Raw genomic sequence first — 19,207 nt, forward strand, 5'->3', positions numbered from 1 at the left:
GACTAAACAAGCTGCGGCCCCTCAGGCTCTCTTTGATTGAGCATTTAACTGGATTATTGCTGCTTATTAGTTGATAATGTGGTGGCAGAGGGAGAGGAGGGCATAACTGTGTTTGGTTGCAATCGCTCCAGGCTATTACCAGTCTGTGTGGTGCAGCCCCGACCAATCAAACGGGCCGATTCCAATTATCTATGGCTCTTTATTGAGTCCAATCATGTTTCGCTCTTGAAATGACTCTCGCAGACTCCTTCAGTATTCATTGTTTTCCTCTGTGTGTGCAGCGAGTGCTCTACACTGCAGCCTGTTCTGCCTGAGTGTCATCGAGCTGTATTACGGTTAAAAGCACCTGAGAAAGTCCCTGTCCACCTTCATTTCCCTGACCTGTCCACGGCTCGCTATTATAACTGACTCGCTGACTCAGACACGCCCTTGGAAGACTGCAAACCAGCTGATTGGACGGCTTGAAATATTGCCTAAAAATAGCATCAACATTTCATAGGTGACCTCACACACGTCTGTGTCACAGTCTAGGATCGTACACTGATCGATTGTAGCGCGGGTTCTGTTAGCATTCATCTGCTGATCAATGCTAACGGAAGTGGTTACTATAGTGGAGCAGTGGTTACCATGGTGGGGCCAGTGGTTACCATGGTGGGGTCAGTGGTTACTATAGTGGAGCAGTGGTTACCATGATGGGTCAGTGGTTACCATGGTGGACCAGTGGTTACCATGGTGGACCAGTGGTTACCATGGTGGGCCAGTGGTTACCATGGTGGACCAGTGGTTACCATGGTGGGCCAGTGTTTACCATGGTGGGTCAGTGGTTACCGTGGTGGGGTCAGTGGTTACCGTGGTGGGGTCAGTGGTTACCGTGGTGGGGTCAGTGGTTACCGTGGTGGGGTCAGTGGTTACTATAGTGGGTGAGTGGTTACCATGGTGGGGTCAGTGGTTACTGTGGTGGGGTCAATGATTACCGTGATGGGTCAGTGGTTACCATGGTGGACCAGTGGTTACCACGGTGGGGCCAGTGGTTACTGTGGTGGGCCAGTGATTTCAATGACGATATTATTGATCATGAACGTCTTCAGTAATCCTCGTGCGGGCTGGTGGTCATTAGAAAGTAAAGAGATTTAAGAAGCTCTTGATTTGGCTTCACTTTTTCACACAAGGTTTCATCCGTCCTCTGTAGTTTCATCCTTGTTGAAGTGAGTTAATAAAAGTGAGTTAAGTCTTTGTTGTTGTCTAAACATACCTTCTTCTTTTTTTCTGTTTCCCCTCAGAGAGGACGTCCCTCCTCCCAAGAGTCGTGTTTCCACGGCACGCAGCTTCACTGTGGGCAGCCAGCGCTCCTCTCTGGGCTCCATGTCGCCTTCCAACCTGCACGAGTACGCCCTGAAGCCCCAGTATGACAAAATCCCCTCATCGGAGGAGTACGACAGGCCTCCGAGCCACACCCCTCTGCCCCCGCCCACCGCACCTAAGATGGCGGGTCCCAACCTCAGCCGCATGGGGGCCATCGCCGTTATGATCCCTGCACAGAACAGGGACGGCTCCATCGTCTAGCCTGAGGGGGGCGTGAAGCGAGGGGGGGCGGGGGGGGGATCGGAGGAAAGGAGTGGGACTTAAACAAATGGAGACGGGCTGACTTTTAGCTCTTCATTATTTACACAATGGGAGTTTAGTCCTCTTATGAAGACCGGCTCTGCTGTGGTGCTGAGAAGAGATGAGTTTTACTGGAATCACAACAGAGCACATTAACTTTTTATCAAACACAAATACGAAGAAAAAAAACTTTTATGAATTTTACTCCATGGACTTTGTCACAGAAAAATGAGTTAGTGTGGATATGAAGCAGAATGGTCAATATACAAATTATATTGTACATAGATGAATGCATGTTTTGTTTTTTTTCTTTCGTCATATAGATGGCCCCTGCTGTAGAGAAACAGTATGTTTGAAACAGGTCCAGGACTCTTATTGGCCAAACTGTGCAGCCGTATGCATGCATGTTTGTATCGTCCTGCAGCTGTGTGTGTGCGTGGATAAGTGTGTGTGTGTGTGTGAAAGGGAGATGCGAACTGTAGCTCGCCGTCGTCTTTTAATGCCTACATAACGATATTTTTCATGAGTTTATTTCTACAATTTGAACCTAAAATGATTCTTCACTCTTTAGATTTGATGAATTCTTGGGCTGAGTTGGAGGATTTAGGTCGGCCGTTTCCTGTTGAGCTCTTCACTGTTTGAATGGTCCAGTGTGGCTGCAGTGTGAGGTTGGAGCCTTCACGATTGGCTGCTGATTAGGGGGAGGTTTAGACCGCCTTTTCTTGTGATTGGGGGGATTACTGCTTCTTGACCGCGCTTAAAAAACAATAAAAGACCCCCCCCCCCCCCCTCAGACCTCAGAGGAGGTAGTGTACGTGGAACTAAGGGGGGGCAGCTGTACAGCAAGGTTCACCGAACAATCTGCTTTGATTAAGTTTGACTGTGAACAGACCCCCCGACCCGCGTGACCAGCAGAACACGCTGCCCCTCCACACGCCATGTTAGGTAAAAAAAACACCACGTCTTAATCATCTGTAGTATCAGCCCCCCCCCCCAAACGTGTGTAATCCCCCTCATTTGCATTACAAGGAGCCAGTGTCTTGATGAACCTTCCCTCTGTGGTCTGAAGGAAACCTCGCTCGGCTCTCGGAGTGTTAATTGGACTTTTTAACGAAGGCTGTCGAGGCTGCGTTCACGAAGAGGAACGAATGTGAAACGCCATATTAGGGACGTTGTAAAGCTGTGTATTCCTTTAACTCAATACCAATCTGATGTCAGGGTCAGGAATAATAAAACAATGACTACGCCTTTTCAAAACATGAATCAGCTCATCACCTGCGAGTGAAGTGTTTAAATAGGTAAGAAAAGATTGAAATAAGACGGCATAGACTGAGGTGAGAAGAGGGAGAGGCTTTTTCTTACTCATCTTAAATTCTCAGTTTGTGGAAGATCCTCATTTAAAACTTTTTTTTCTTTTCTTTTCGTGTTTGAACCCTTTCAAGTTCATTTTCTTTTTTTAAACGTAGTAAATAATCAACGTGGGATGACTCACTACATCTAAGATGACTCATAAGGTAACTCATCTAAAAACAACCTTAGCGAATGTAAGCGGCAGCAGAGAGCATCCCGTCAGCCGGAGCACGGGAGGAACTCTTCTGTTCCACTTTGTAGCGACGTTTACAGAAGATCCTCTTCGAGCGTGGCAGTGTTGAATCTTTCAGATAAACTGCTGGTGACGTCCATGATGGTTTGATAGTGACATTGCAACCCTTCCTGTTTTTGTCGTCTTTATTTGGAGGGCGGGGGGGAGCAGAATTCTTTCCTCTTACTACTTGATCTTCTTCAGGGCTAATTCCTGTCCTGGACCGGTTCATGGTCTTGCATTCTGCTCGTACAGAATCCCAGGTTTCAGGCCGTATTAGGGGGATTTCCAAAAACATGGTGGACCTGGAACAACTCTTGAAAATCTGCTCAGTCTTTCCGTGTTCGTTGCTATCGGATGCTTCCTTTAATGTGCGAGTTATTCAACTCTCAAATCATCCACCGTCGTCCATTGTTTCATAGTTTGAAACCCGACATCTCGTCTGCAGCTAAATCGATATTTTAAGTGCAAAGTTTTTTCTCTGAAGCCTTATTCTACTCCTTATTTGATCCTTATACAAACCCCCCCCCCTCAGTGCACCTCTGTACAGGCCTCACAGCTGGACTCGTACTAGCTTCTATTGTGCCTTGTTGCCCTGGATGAGTTGTGTCATAGCAACCAACAGATGTGCGCTGGAGCTATGTGTAGTAGCATCATCCTGAGCTAGAACAATTTATTTATCAGCACACACAGTGAGAACATCGATCGTTTCTGTTGGACTTCACACACGAACACAGAAACACACACGCACACCTCAAACATACTAAACATAGCTTAAAAAAAACCATCTTCACTGTCTTAAAGCTTTTGTTTTTATATCTCAAAACATGACTTCACGGTTTGTTTTTTTTAAACTTTATTTAAAATGAAGTACATTGGTGTTTTGTTTTTTTCTGTTCATGGTTCTGACTGTTTGTATAGATAACCTGTTGAAGTAACCCTATCTAATCACTACACAGTGGAACGACAAAAGATGAAGATGTTTGTTTGTAAATGTGATGCTCTGCCGTGCTGTGCTTGGCAAATTATATCTTTAAAAAAAAAAAAAAAACAGTCAAGAAGGGGCAGAGTGTGTGTGTGTGTCTGAGTGAAGTGTGTGTCAGTGTTGTGTGATTGTGACTTGCGCTGAAGGATGTAAGAGGAGGGGACATGTTTTCTAAACACCAAGGAAACTAAGATCACTTCCTCCTCCTCTTGCGTGTGTGTGTATGTGCGCGTGTGTGTATGTGTGTGTGCGTGTAAGAAAGGAGTGTGTTCAGGATGGGCCCCTGTAGGATAGTTAGACTCACCTGCTGACAAACTGTACAGAGCTGTGAGGACGGCGGCGTCCCTCTGTGTGCTCACATTAACTACTAACAATATTAACTGTAGCTTTGAAATCAGCGTACTAATACTGTATGAAGATCTCCTTCGAGGTTTCACACTGTGTGCAAACCACTTTTTTTCTTTTCTTTGTGTGTATTTTTGTGCTGTATTTTTGAATAATAAAAGTCCATGAAATGTAAAAAAAAAAAAAACCCTCTGCAGCTCTGTTTGTTTACAGTGTGGCGTTCACAGCTGCGGACGAGAGTATGAATAAAACTCGATTTCCCTTTCTCTCCAGCGTTGCTCGCTCCCCAGGGACTCGGCCTCCTGCAGCTTTTTGACTGTGATTAACTTTAATCAGGCGGGAAATTCCTCCCCTAACACCAGGTGAGGTGACTTTCTAACCACCTAATGACTGTAATTAATCAATGGCACAGCTGCCGCCTGCTGCCTCCACTGCCCGTCGCTCAGCAGCAGCATAAATACACTAAAGTTGGACCTGACCGAGGAGAACTGTTCGGCCTCTTGTTTTCACCCCCTGTTGCACTTTCTCTAATTATAGTTGGTGACAGACTTCATTTATAGGGCTAACTTTAACATCAAATGAAAAAGAAGTTTTCTAAAAGAAAGTCTAAACTTATTCAGAGCAGTTAAAAGTAATGAAATTTAATTTGTCAGGAAAAGTTGAAAGAACAAATTCAAGTAAAGTCAGGAAAGGTTCTGTAGTGTACGTTTTAGAAAAGGTACTGTACACGTAACCCAGGCATGCGTCACTTTCAGACTGGACTACAGCAAGTCTCATCGACAGTTCTTCATCCAAAACACTCAAGAACCCCGCCGCTCGTCTGCTCACACTCCCTCAACTGTGACCACATCAGACCCGTCCTTCACTGGCTGCCCATCCCCCAGAGCATCCACACATCATCATCACCTAACCGCTGGTACTTGGATGGACCGGGCCGATCCCACTCTTTGGAACTCCTCTCACTGTTCACCTTCAAGAAACTCCAAAAAACCTCCTTTCTTCAACATCGCTCACAACCACTTAGAAACTCTGTTCTCATCTCATCCTTCTGTTACATTATTTCTTCTTAAAGCCACAACAGAGGGAGAGGAGCCACAGGTCGGATTCAAACCCGGGTCACCAGCTTGTAGGACCACAGCCAGTCTTCTTCTGCTGTTTCAGCGTGCTAACTTTTCTCCTCGGCTCTGAAAGCTCTCAACGCCTCTGCTCAGTCACGATTCCCTTTATGTCCCATTTGTTCTCGATGGTCATTCCACAGTTTTCACCACATTATAGCTGTGTATAATATGCAGCTTGTTATTGGACTCTGCAGAGGAGATGGGTGCATGACACTGTGGGGGCTCCTCAGACACCCACCCACAGGTCCTTTAACCACCTGTGACTGTATAATAATCATCAGTATCATTAATGCTGCACACTGTCTAGTATTATTTAATTACATTTTATTTTTTTATTCTTTAATTAATGTGAACATTTTTATTTTTTTACTTTTTTTTTCGCTGTTGATGCTTTTTATATTTCCTGTTTTTTTGTTTTTGAGCTGCTCTTACAACTGAATTTCCCTCATTGGGGATCAATAAAGTTGATCCTATCCTTATGGGGTCATCAGTTCCGGTTGGCATTGGCCTTGATGTTAGGAAGACGATGCAACATGAGTGTCTTTAAAACATTTTTAGCGTGATTTAAACATGTTTGCACACTCTCTGTGGCAGGCTGCTTAAAACTGAACGAATGTCAAAAGCATGATGCCGAGGTGATTTACAAGATTGTTTGTTTATCTTAGCGTCATGTTCCTTTCAGCATCTGCTTAGCTTTTATTCAATTACACCCTACCCCCCCTGTAGCTAATGTGTTGTGTAATTACTTTCATTGCAAGCCAGCGCTAATCAAAGATGTACAAAATTAGCTCTCTAATTAACATGCTGAATGATGGGAAGTGCCTGGTAGATGACTGAGGGACACGTGCACATGTTGCAACATGGGCGACATCCACCGTCGCCCTCGTCACACTTTTCATACACTCAACAACATGCTGCTGATCTGACGTGAGGATAGATCGATTGCTGATTATTAGCCAATAGCTGGGCTGCGTGCAGGCTGCTGACAGGTAGTCAATAAAAAGACTAAAGCACTTAGTAGTGGTGTTAAGCGGACGTCCACTGCTATAATTGGATGTCAGTAATAGATAGGGCCCTGGAGCATTGATCTGCGGCTCGTCGAAGTCACTCACGGATCCTAATGGCTCCCCGGCAGTTCTGCACGTCAGGCCTCCTCTTCCACGCCGGGTTTATTCAGAGCTCTGCGGCCATCTCTGCACAATCACAGCCGTCCCACAAATGGATGTGTCGGTAATGTAATGGCACTTTTATGGCCGTGCATTCAAAACATTCATTAAAAGGACATTAGTGATGTGTGCTGCACATTAGATTTATGGACTAAACGCTGTTCTCTCATTGAATTAATGTACAGAGAGTCATACATCATCCCTCAGTGTCTCTCTGTGCAATATCCATTTGTGACATATTTTGTAACCTCGAACATCAGCTGAGGAGAAAGTCGAGTTCTGTTAAGCACCTGGGGATTTGTGCCTTCCTCCCACTTCCCCAGCGCCCCCTCTCTTCCTCTCTCCTGGCTGGGAGAGAGGTATTAATTGTTTGCACAGATCAAGGAGACTGGTATAGCAAAAAAAAAAAAATCTCATTGGTTCCTCGGCAGGGTTTCCTTGGCAACCTTATCTGGTTGTACACAGTCTAAGCCGGCTGCTGGCGGGATGATTTATCTTGTAAAGCGTGATTCGCTCCCTGCTAACAAAAGAGGCCTCTAAAAGCTCGGGTCTCCTCCGCTGTGACGTCTGCTGTCACAGGCGTTAAGCCCGCTGCTGTTTTTAGACAGTCAGGTTGGGAGAGGGTTGCAGGGGGACTTCTGGGTTGGATGGAGGAGTATGCATATGCATGAAGCGCGAGCTCCATCAGCTCCATTGGCACAGCAGTGCATTAACATTTTGGCTCGTCGCTCCCAGCACTTTGGATGTAAAATGACACAGATTATGATGTGAACGTACAGTTGGCTTTTACAGCCTCGTCGGATGAATGAATGAGGAGCTACATTTTTGGATTTGGTCCCTGTTGTTTCCTGTCGCTGCTGTATTTAGATGATGAACACAGATTAGAGTTTGAGTGCAGATTCTTGGTACTTTGAAGAGAAACTCACAGACACTGAAGTCCTACCTTTAAATGATCGTTTCCTTTGAATCCAAGTTACTTTAAAGATCATCAAAGTAGAGGGCAGCTGGAAACCCAAGTCCTTAATAACCTTTTAATGTATTTTGTTGGACAATTAGGAAGTATTGAAGGTATCAGTTCAGATTTTTCATTCCACGTTTATGTAGAACTATAGAGTTACAAACATACAGTATGTTTTTGTGTTGTGTATTTTAAACTTGAGTGTAAAAGCAGTGGTCATGCACTACGCTGAAGGAAATAAACCTGCAATTACTTAGTAAATGCACTGAAAAAAATGAGCAGACTAATGTCTGAAAGTTTATTTTTTTGTCAATAAGGTCAAAAACGACCATTTCAACAGACTCTCTTTATGAGCGAGGAGTACTGAATTAGGAAATGAATTCAAATGTCTGTCATCATTGCTAAATCTGTGTTTGACAGTAGAATCTAACATTAACATTAAACTATTTTTTTACGTTTTGAGCTGTTAAAGATCTTTGGAGGAGTTAAGGAGTGTTTTTGTTTTCTAGCATATATGCTAGGTGCTAGCTATAGCTATCACAGAAGCATCTCAGTAAATGAGATGATGTGTGTGTTAAAAAAATAGAAGAGAGGAGACACCCACACTAATGCTAATAACAATAATAATAATTGATTGTGTTGTCTGTGGAAAGGACTTTGTGTTCTTTTATCTTGAAAAGTGGGAGAATCAATATTAATTGTTATTGATATGACTGGGCTAAAGAGCGACAAAAAATACTCCTTTTTAATGAAGACAAAGAAAAACAAAGGTGCAAAAAGGTTAGTAAAATGTAACGTTAACGTGCGTGGTAATCGCTAACTGTGAAATTTATTGCAAAGATTTATGACATTTTTGTCATTATTCAATTACCAGAGTGAATAATTTTTCTGCTTCCTCCTCTGGTTCTGATCTCCCTGACTCGAGGTTTACAGCTTCATTACACTGATTAAAGAATGACCAGGCAGTGGATAGAGTCAGAGATCTGGGAGAAAGAGAGGAAGGATCAACATGCTGTAAAAGAGCCACAGGTGAGATTTAAAACTTGCTTCTGAAACAAGGGGTGCACAAACTGACCGACAGGCCGCCAGCACCCCAAACTTTTATTATTGAAAGCCAAAGTTCCAGTGCCTTAAGTGCCAAACACGTGTGAAGGTACGTAAGCACCAGTAGTTATTTAAACAACCAAACCAGTCTGTCTGAGACGGGCCTTAAATTAGAGCTGACAGTCTGAACTTTAAACGCACAGTCATTGTGCCATGTCAAATGAGAAGCAATCGGAAAAGGAGGCACAGCATCAATGTGTCAGCATGGAAGCGCTCACTGCACTCAACCGTGCGTCACCTTGAACAACCCGTATGTTGTGGCTGCAGACGGTGGAGGAGAGGGAGTTCAGTCCAAACCCGGGTCCAGTCATCCAACTGACGGCTCTGCCTGCAGACTGCCCACATTTCTCATGGGGCTCACCCAGCTGCTGTGTATTCATTTGTCAGCCGTCCTCTTCTCCCAATCTGGGAGGAGGATAGCACTGGTGCACCATCCAGCATCCCTCCCCGCCGCTCCCACCCCGCTGCCTTTGGTCGATATGGAGTCATCTGTTGAGGGCCGACCTCTACGCCTGCTGCATCTTAGCGTACCACAGGGTCACCGTTTCGACCTCGCTCCACTCACATTTCGATGACTAATATGTGACTTTTGATGGATGACCTTCCCCTTCGTGCTCCGGGGAGAAGAGCCGAGCAGCAGAGGATGCACGCTGAGATTATGCTCAGGCCAAGAACATCATGTTCACGTTTCATTATCTCCAGATCCCCGTCGCTCTCTGGGGAAATGTTGTCTGCTGAGCTTCATGGATCAGTGAGATGGCACTCATCAACAGATGTGACATTTCATTCGCTGACAGGAGCATCGCATGTGGCATGAGTGAAGGAATGAGCTGCCTGAGCTCAGACGACGCCCCAAAATGATGGCCACCAGAGGTTCACCTTCACCTGCTCCCAGAAGAGACTGGAGGAGGACAGAAAGAAAAGAGAAACCAGAAGACCTCTCATCCAGCTACATGGGCTTAGACAGCTTATGCTAAGTCTTGTAGAATTAAGGATTTCAAACGCGAAGCTCATGTGGAGTTGCCCTCAGCGTGCCGTTGTTTCAAATCTTGCGACACCGCTGATTGCAAGGTCACCCTACTTCTCTGTTGATGTATTACCTCCGTAAACATTTCCCTAATGATGAGTTTACAGTTTATGTTGTTCAATACAGCATGATGCTCAATAAGTAAACGAGGGTCACAGTGGTAGAAGTCGTAAAATACAAGATTTGCATCTTTTTTTGTCGTGAGCACATTTGTTATTTTGAGCATGTTTGGATAGAAGAGTGCGATGGAGCCTGTTGGTACATTAACCCGCACAGCTTGCATATTTACTTGTCGGTTATATTTGTATTTAAAAATCCAATTTAACCAACAAGATATTGAGACCCAGAATATTTTCTGTACCAGGAAGTAAACATTAATTTTGTTGTTTAAATGCTCAGTTGGACACTGCAGTTTTTTTTGCAAATCTGTGTTAACAAGGGGGTTGACAAGTTTGTTTTGGAGAAAGCCTTGTGGACAATCAAGGTACTGCAGCCTGTTGCACTTCTGTGTTGTCTTTGTGATGCCCAAGAAGCTGCACCTTGTTATCCACCTTCAAGTCAACAAACGGTAACTCCAGACCAGAAAAAAAGCAAGATGGCAGCTGCAAAAATGTGGCTCAAAAACAGTCCTGAAACCAACTAGAGATTTTATCGCTTCAGTGTCGTCTTCTGACTTTGTTCCTGGTTTAATATCTTCTCTCAGTGTTTGCGTTTGTTGCTTCCTTTAATCTTTGGCCTCTTTTATCTCTGTGTTATCACCCTGTAGTAGAGACTGGAGGGAGCACTGTGTTTTACACCTCACAGTCCCAGATGGAGGTTACAAACAGCAACTCAACTCAGTCGTTTACAATGTGATTTGTACTTTTAATCTGCACCCTGGCTGGACTCGATTATAGGTGATCAACCTCCAATGCCATGTCATCAGGAGGCCGGCGATAAAACGCAGCCTTGGTGAGGAAGCGCGCCTCAGTTTCCCTTTTTTCCTCCCTCTGATGATTGGGGTCATCTCTATTATTGCCTCAGTCATGTCAGTGATGTATCGTGTGTGTGTGTGTGTCTCCACATGTATGTGTTCATACGAGAGCCGCCCGGGTGTGTCCATGTGTAGTCGTATCATCATGAGTGGCCACAGCGAGGTCAAAGATCAGGGTGCTGATTTAACAGGATGGGGTAATCCCTTTTCCCTCCACACAGGCAGAGTAGCCCCCCCCACTCTCACACACACACACGCACACACACGCACACACACGCACACACACACACACACACACACACACACACACACACACACACACACACACACACGCACACACACCACCCAGCTCAGGCTATTTCCAGCCAAGCAATTAGACGATGTCTTTTCTCCATGCTGGACACGTAGCCCGACCACCTTCACCGTCTGATTCCTCCCCTCCATGCTGCAGTCCGACTGGCACAGGTGCTGCACAAGGCTGAGGATCTGGACTGGTTTGTTTGGAAGGATTCAGTGGGATTACTGGGAGAGATGAAGGATGTAGATTTACAAAACAGAGATGAAAAGAAAAGAAGGTCATGGTCCCTTGAGAAGTTCTTGCACATGTATTTCTTTTTTCATATTCACAGACAGTTTTTGCTTCTTGTGTTGACTGCTGAAGAACACACACACACACACACACACACACACACACACACACACACACACACACACACACACACACACACACACACACACACACACACACTCTTACCGATTTGTCTGTTCAATGCTGTTAAACTCCAGACCTTAATAACTTCATGTTTTTTTTTTTCGTTTTACTTCACAAGCCCAGACTCTCTGACCAGTCTGTGGGGACTTTCTCCTTCATCTCTTCGATTTCACTGTGTAACATTAAACACAGGGTTGGTAGTTTTAGAGAACTCGTGTGATGTTAGAAAGTAGCATTTCCTCAGTGCTCCGTCTACACCCACCCACTCCCCTCCGTGCGCTCTCAAAAGCCACGCCCCTCACTTACGAGTGCCCGCTATGAGTGACCTCAGCTCATCACTCGCACTGTGAAGAACCTATGTTGTCTCTTTCAGCATTAAAGGGATACTTCACCCATTTGCATGTGATACAATATGACGCTTTTTGCATCACATGAAGAAAACTTCCAGGCAAAGAAAAACATATTTTTCTCGTCTCAGGGCAAAATGAGGTCTGGACTCACGACCATTCAACACTACTACCATGTTTGTAATGATACACAGCTTCATGTAAATGGGTGAAGTATCCCTTTAAGTAAACACGAGCATTAGTCATAAAACATGTAAAAAAAAAAACCCTGGCTATTTCACTACTCACAACAGCCAACGACAAACTGACAGTATAAACTGTCATCTGTGACGCGCTTTTCAGTGAGGGCTCGTGTATGCAAGAGGAAGAGAACGAGCAGGGAGGCCTGTGATTGGTTCATCAGATTGGTACATCGTGGCAGACATTGGAGGAAGTTTTTACAGAGTTACAGTACAGCTGCTGCAGGTGAAGGATTTTCTTCGTTCCTTTTTCAGAGCACTTGAGTTATTAATTTCTGTCAGGACCTAAAGACAATTTAAACCAACATCTTACAACATGCATCTGGAGCAAATGATGAACCAAGACTTTAAAATATCTAAAAGATGTTACATACTTGTGTATGATTTTTTAATTTGAAAAAAAAAAAACAACAACAAAAAACCCCCACAAGATTTAATGTCCTGGCTCTGGCTGCCCATCAGTCTACTCAGTTGAGTTGTGGAGGTCAGAGGGAAGTCACCGTCACTACCAGGCTATCTCGAGTCTATGGAGCCTGAGTCTGTTCTAGGTTGCACGACTGTTTTGGTTGCGGTGGTCATGTCACTCATCAGTAGGGTATAAGGACGTCATCGGGGTGAGGGGCCTCTTCACTCTTCCATTAGGACACAAGTATGTTGTGTTTATTAAAAAAAAACTAAGCAGACATTTAAATGGTTTTCAGGGAAAGCACGTGTGTGTTATTAATACAATTTTGATCTATATCTGATCCTGAGAGCCCTTAGCATGTTCGACTCACAGGGATGATAAATTGGTGCACTTAAAGAAATGGCCATTATTAATGCTATTAGCGACTGTACATCTGTGCAGGTCCCGGTTTGGACATTTTAGGGCTTTCAGAAGATTAAAAAAGTCGGCTGGTCATTATTTTCTCGTAAATGTGACTCAGAGTGACCTGCCACCCACTCGATATATTTAGTGGATTATAGCGTTCAGATTGATGTGTCCATTGCTCCTCATTGTCTGAAGTATCTGGAGGAGAAGTTGTTCTTGTTGTTCACACACACAGTATAAAGGCTGGTGCTGTGCTCTGAATCCAAAGCCTTATTAGGGAGGTGAATCATTCTCTCAGTCTCTGCTCTGCTGAACCTGTTGGTGCCTGCTTCCCAGAAATGAGAAGGTCAGAGCTCGAGCACCGAATATCGACTCTGTACATACTCTGCATTCACATAATACAGCTCTCCACGTGACTTGGCTGACTGAGACGTGGTGGTGCGGGAAAAACAGCTCCTGCAATAATTAAAGTTCATCTGTCCACGCTGATGGAGCTCTGTCTCACAGCTAATGAGGCCCTGCTGCTGGAGGTGTGTGTGTGTGTGTGTGAAGGTCGTCCTACACCGTGCTGCAGGAAATGAAGTAAACACAAACAAGAGGATTCAGCCGCATTGTTGTTTTTTTCCCCTTCGGATGCTATCTGGGTCAGCATCTTGAACCCTGACTATCTTTCTCCAGAAGAAAAGAAAAGCAAATAGAAAGCAAAACTGTAACGTGTCTGAAGGACTCCAGAGTGCCTTCTGGGTAGAAAGGCTGTTGCCTTAATTAGTTGTGAGAAACAAGTGATCCACTGCTTCCTTCTGTCTCACTGAAGCTGCGCGTCTGTCTGTGGAGGTCATGTCTCAGAACAACATTTGTGTTTTCATTCCTGCCTTCAGAGAGGAGGCGCTGAGTTGTTTTAAGAGCAATTTGTTGAAAGTATGTTGACACACGTAAGCTTCTGTTTTTGTATTTTTGTTTAAATATTTAGTGGAGATTCTGCACTTCCAGTTACTCACTTGTTTTTTTAAAAAACCATTAGGCCTTAAGTCAAGATAAGACAGCGTTACAGAAGCAGCTTCGCTCTCACTGTTGGAGACACTTTATTTATTGCTCTGTGAGTTCATGTTCTGCTTCTTTTGATGGACTAATTTAAGCAGCTTACGGCCTGCTGCTATGGACAACATTATATTTAACAAAACATTGTGCAGATTGGACCTCAGACAGTACAACGTGTGACAGAACAAAGACACTGAAATCAAACAATCTTGTTAAAGAAGCGCTTCATAGACCTTTTGACACCGTTTGTCCCACAGGCACTCCTCACTGGAAACTCCTGCGTGACCCACTTTTGGGTTCCTCACCCACCAGTTGAGAACCGGTGCTTTAGTGCACTGCACCCTCTGATTTCATTAAGCTTCCACCATTAGCGGATTACAAACTGGAATCATTAGCACATGATGTACCAGGATCAAAATCACTTTTACCAAAGTTGTGAATATTTTGGGCATTTTGGTGATTATTGTGACCAAGGAGATGGTAAAGTGAATTTACCCCACCAGGTTATTTTGAACTTTGGTCAACTGCAACGTTTCTGATTTTTGTGTTTGGATCACGATTTGACTTTTGGGGAATTTTAGTGACATGTTGTCGGGAACCACCTCTCAGTTTGTCTGAGTGTGCTCTCAGCTGGAAAGCTGACGTGTGTTTGTTTGTTATTTTGTTGATTCGTAAAGATGATTGGTTGCAGGCTTGTAGGAACTTCCTATGTAAGATGCCCCGCCCATTCAAACAAACCGTTTACCTGGTTCTAGTCCAGAAAGATTGCCAGTAAATGGCGAGCCTTCTCCGAAAAGTCACAGTTCAGTACAGAGAGTAGTTGATGGTTTCAGTAGACTGACCCCTAGTGGTCATTCAGTGGGCATTGTGTGGATGCGCCTGAGACTGAACATTTCAACATGGATGCTAATTTCCAGGTTTTTTTGCAGTATGGTTTGGATGCTTCCTTTCAGGAAATGGATGTGACTTCACCTGCGGCTCCAAATCAAAACGAACTTATGCGGCGGGATTGAGTAATGCACCCTTCAAATCTGAAGTTGTTCAATTGTTTACATGCAATGTAAAGTTTTGTATTATTTACTGAGCCATCGTGCAGATCGCAGCTGAGTTGGAGTGTCAGGCTAATGACGCCACTTCCACACTTAAGGAATCAGATGAAGTAGGAAGAGAGCGAAGGGACCCTCTACTTTCAGAGAGTGGAGGCACTTTGCAATGTGGAGACACCATTTGTGTGCGAGTTAAAGTGTGCAGGAGTTAACCTTTAAGTCTGGGACGATCATATTATGTGACATATTGACCTCCCCTTTACTCCAGTTTTCAGGCATGTTACCGTTCACATGGTTTAAGGCGTCAGTCATCTTCTGTTCTAAGTCCAAATCAAACAGCAGATGAACGTATTTAACAGCATGTGGGAGGATCAGAAGGATCTCTAACCCGTCAAGAAAACACATCTCATATTTAGATAAGAGTGTAAAGCTCCAGCTGACCTGAACCTGGAGTCTGGATGTGTTTACACAGTAATTAAGACATGTAATGCCTCATCTTCTCCTCTGGAAAAAAAACAAAACGTCTCCACCGTGAAGAGCAGCTCGTTTCATTCTGACCACTGCGAGCAGCCGGTGAAAAGATTATATTGAATACATATGTCTGAAGCATTATGCTAATTTCTCTGGGTTCAGCAGAAGGTTAGATCCTCTGTGAGCTTATACAGCGTTTCATATTTAAGGCCAATACTTGCTCTTGAGCTCCTCTTTTTTACAGACTTTAGAAGTCGGCCTGAGCAGCATCGGTTAAATCCCAGCAGAAGAAGAAGGAGCAGCAGCAGCAGCAGTGTTGGGCTCGTGTTTGTAGGTTTATAGGCTTTTTCTCATGAGAGCGAAAACACCGGGGGGACACTCCCACTGAGAGCAGGATGAATTCCCATTAATAAAGAGGAAAGTATTTTTAGGAGTGCGTTTGTTTGGATGTGATTAGAGCTGCTGTCAGCAGGGAGAAAAAGACTCGGAGCATTTCCACATAATTGCTCTTTTTCCAGGAGAACAGGGAAGTGTATCCGTTGGAACCAGTGGCGTGTAATACAACACATCATGATGATGGAGGAGATGTTCAGTCAGTCGGATGAGGAGAGTCGATCTCTGCGTATCACAGGTTGTTGAATTCCTCTTCTCTCTTATGATTATTATCTTTTCACACCGAACATTAACCCTTTACCTCCAGACGAAGACGACTTAAAAGATGTAAAAACAACAAGTTTAAAACAACACAATGTGAAACAAGAAACAGTTTGATGGAAATTCAGGACAAAGCAATGAATTGTATTTTGATTATACGCCACGATAAGATGTAAAACTTTCTTTTTCCATTTTTAATAAAAATGAGACAGGAACAGAATTGGAGCAGGATCTACGAGAGAGAACCTTACATTTATCTGAGCAGGAAATATGAAGTTAAATATCCTATTAATAATGAAAAAAACTAAAACCATTATTCGTCCCTGACGCCCGGCCCCGACCATCAGACTGTGTCGTCCCCACAAACGCGCCGACCTTCATGCCCGGCCTGCTCCGACCTCCACCTCAGCGGAGGGGAAGTGTGGACAACAGAAACATGAAGAATACAAAAGGAGATATCCTTCCATATTGTCTCATCTCCTCTATCCCATATTTCCTTTGTAACATGAGTGAGGTCTTTTTCCTGCTTTTTTTGTAAAGCATCTCAAAATAATACATTTGGTGCTGTACAAATAAAGATTGTTTTATTGAAAACTAGTTTAAAACAATAAACCATAACACAAGAAAAAGTATGAAACCATTTTTGGTGACACTTTCAATAAAGGTCACAAAATGAACAATTAAATAGTTGATTGACTGACTACTTGTTAGTCATTATTAAGCACTTATTAGTACCTTACTCTACATGACTTCTATAACTGTCAGCTCATAAACCCTGCTCTTTACTGCTTATTGACAGTAAGTACGATGAATCTTAAAATGATTTGCTCAGTTTGGACATCAAAAGCTAGAATTGAGCAAATGTACATGAAGATAGGCCTGGTGATAAATGTGATTTTATCTGAACAACTTGGGACGTACACATTAACATCTTTCACCTCTCCCTCTCTCCTGTGGGTGTCACTGCAGAACAGGTCTGTGCAGCAACATACAACTGAACAATAGTTCCTATTGTTCCACCAGGTCGCTTTGAGCAGTAATCTTTTATTCATTTCATTTCTGTCCAGGAAACCCTAACCCTAACCCTAACCCTAACCCTAACCCTAACCAGAGGTAAACCATTGATTCCAGAAGTAACAACCATCACACTGAGTTACTAACTCTTCAGGTTACCGTAGAGGACTTCTTGAAGAAACCCGAGAAATAAAAGTCTGAAGTACAAAAACGTATTGAATCAAACACAGACATCATATTTCTCTCCTTCGTGTAAATGGGCATGATTATGTAACAGCAGGATGTTGACTTAATTCATTAGGTTTCTCTGTAGGTGTGTCCCAGGTACTTTGAATTCTTTCATAGTAGACGATCCTTCATCTGTTTTCATCACACAGGCCTCAGTCATTTCCCAGAGTCCTGTTTAGTTTACTGTATCTTTGAAGCGTCAGATGTTTCTGTTTGCAGACGTCATGTGAGCTCCCAGGCACAGAAAGGTGTGGCACCTGTTAGGCGACGGCTGACTCTCAGGTTTGGGATAAACGTATGGCTTCAGGGTTCAGACAGCTGACAAGAGAGAGGCCTTTGTTTGCTCTTCAGCTGAGCCCAAACACCAGCAGAAGACACGCAAGGAGCATCTGACATGCCACGCGGCTGTGCCTGTCTGACTGCATGTGTGATGACGCCGTTCATGTCAAACCAGACAAATGCCAACAACCTACCAAACAACCTGCTGCTGCTGGACAGAGGAAATCAACCTGTCAGACCGGTTCTCTGTTTACCACCTGCTGTACAACATCATCATCTGAAACTGTGTGTGTGTGTGTGTTGTGTATATGTGTCTGCTTTTGTCTCAGCTCACAGTGCAGGAGTGAACACTGACGCCACCTTGTGTTCATATTTAGAGATGCTGTTTAAAGAGAGTAACGGTGTCAAAGTCATGAGTCAGAGCTGCAACTTCCAAATAATTTTACAAGCAATTTTATTTAAAGAGAACATTTCATGACAAAGTGCGCTCAGTGTGCTCTACGCAGAGGTGAAAAAAACAAAACCATTTAAAACAGGTACAAAAATCAAATGAATAAAACCTGAATCCAGCAATCAAGTCCAAAAGAAATTCTGTTTAACCCCCCCAAAAAAAACAACAGCTATACGGGCACCACTGGGGCAGTGGTTAGTTCACAGGTCTCATGTGCAGAGGCTAAAGCCCTGGAGAGCAGGCGGCCAGGGTTCGACTCCAACCTGTGGCTCCTTTCCCACATGTAGTTCCGCTCTGTTTCACTCTCCCTGATTGCTGACTCTATCCACTGTCCCGTCTCTAATGTCTCTGAAATACACATGCACAGCACTGAATAGTTGGCTCCCTACTTTTAGGATGAATTGGTCAATTCTTCATCCTATGAAACCAAACAAAAAATGTGTGCAACATTCTATAATTGCAGAGTGATTCCCAGAGTGATTACTTCAAAATCAGGGGTGTCGATAGCCTCGTTGTAATGTTGACTGCCGTGGCTCTTTGCTGCATGTCACTGCCGACACTTTCTTCCCAATATTCCCTGTTTCGCTTGAGATGTCCTGTCCAATAAAGACAAAATTGCACTAAAAATGTTTTGATTGTGTAACAAAATTTCTGTATGTATGTATGTATGTGTGTGTGTGTGTGTGTGTGTGTGTGTGTGTGTGTGTGCGTGTGTGCGTGTGTGCGTGTGTGCGTGTGTGCGTGTGTGCGTGTGTGTGTGCGTGTGTGCGTGTGTGCGTGTGTGCGTGTGTGCGTGCGTATGCATGAAGATGTGTTTATGAGGAGACTGATTTATTTCATTGATATGTGTATGTATGTAAGAATGCAATTATGTACTGTATATATGATACATAGATATATAATGACAAAATCAAATCACTGATATATGTGTATGTATGTATGCATGTATATATGAAAGCATATACGTGTGTATGTATGTGTGTATGGATGTATGTATGTATGAATGAATACATGCATGTATGTATATATGTATTTATTTGTGTTTGTATACCTGTAC

At 43.8% G+C, this 19,207-nt stretch overlaps 1 protein-coding gene across 1 annotated transcript in view; it reads left to right on the top strand.

Annotated features, from left to right (window-relative positions):
• cxadr (CXADR Ig-like cell adhesion molecule) overlaps positions 1–4,422 on the top strand; it is a 49,380-nt gene extending 44,958 nt beyond the window's left edge. The window contains exon 7 of the mRNA XM_079356156.1: positions 1,281–4,422. Within this exon, the coding sequence (XP_079212282.1) occupies positions 1,281–1,563 (283 nt within the window). The 3' untranslated portion in view covers positions 1,564–4,422. The remainder of the gene's footprint in view (positions 1–1,280) is intronic.
• Positions 4,423–19,207: the final 14,785 nt, after the last annotated feature.

This window comes from Symphodus melops (genome assembly GCF_947650265.1).
Source record: "Symphodus melops genome assembly, chromosome: 11".
Lineage (NCBI taxonomy): Eukaryota > Metazoa > Chordata > Actinopteri > Labriformes > Labridae > Symphodus > Symphodus melops.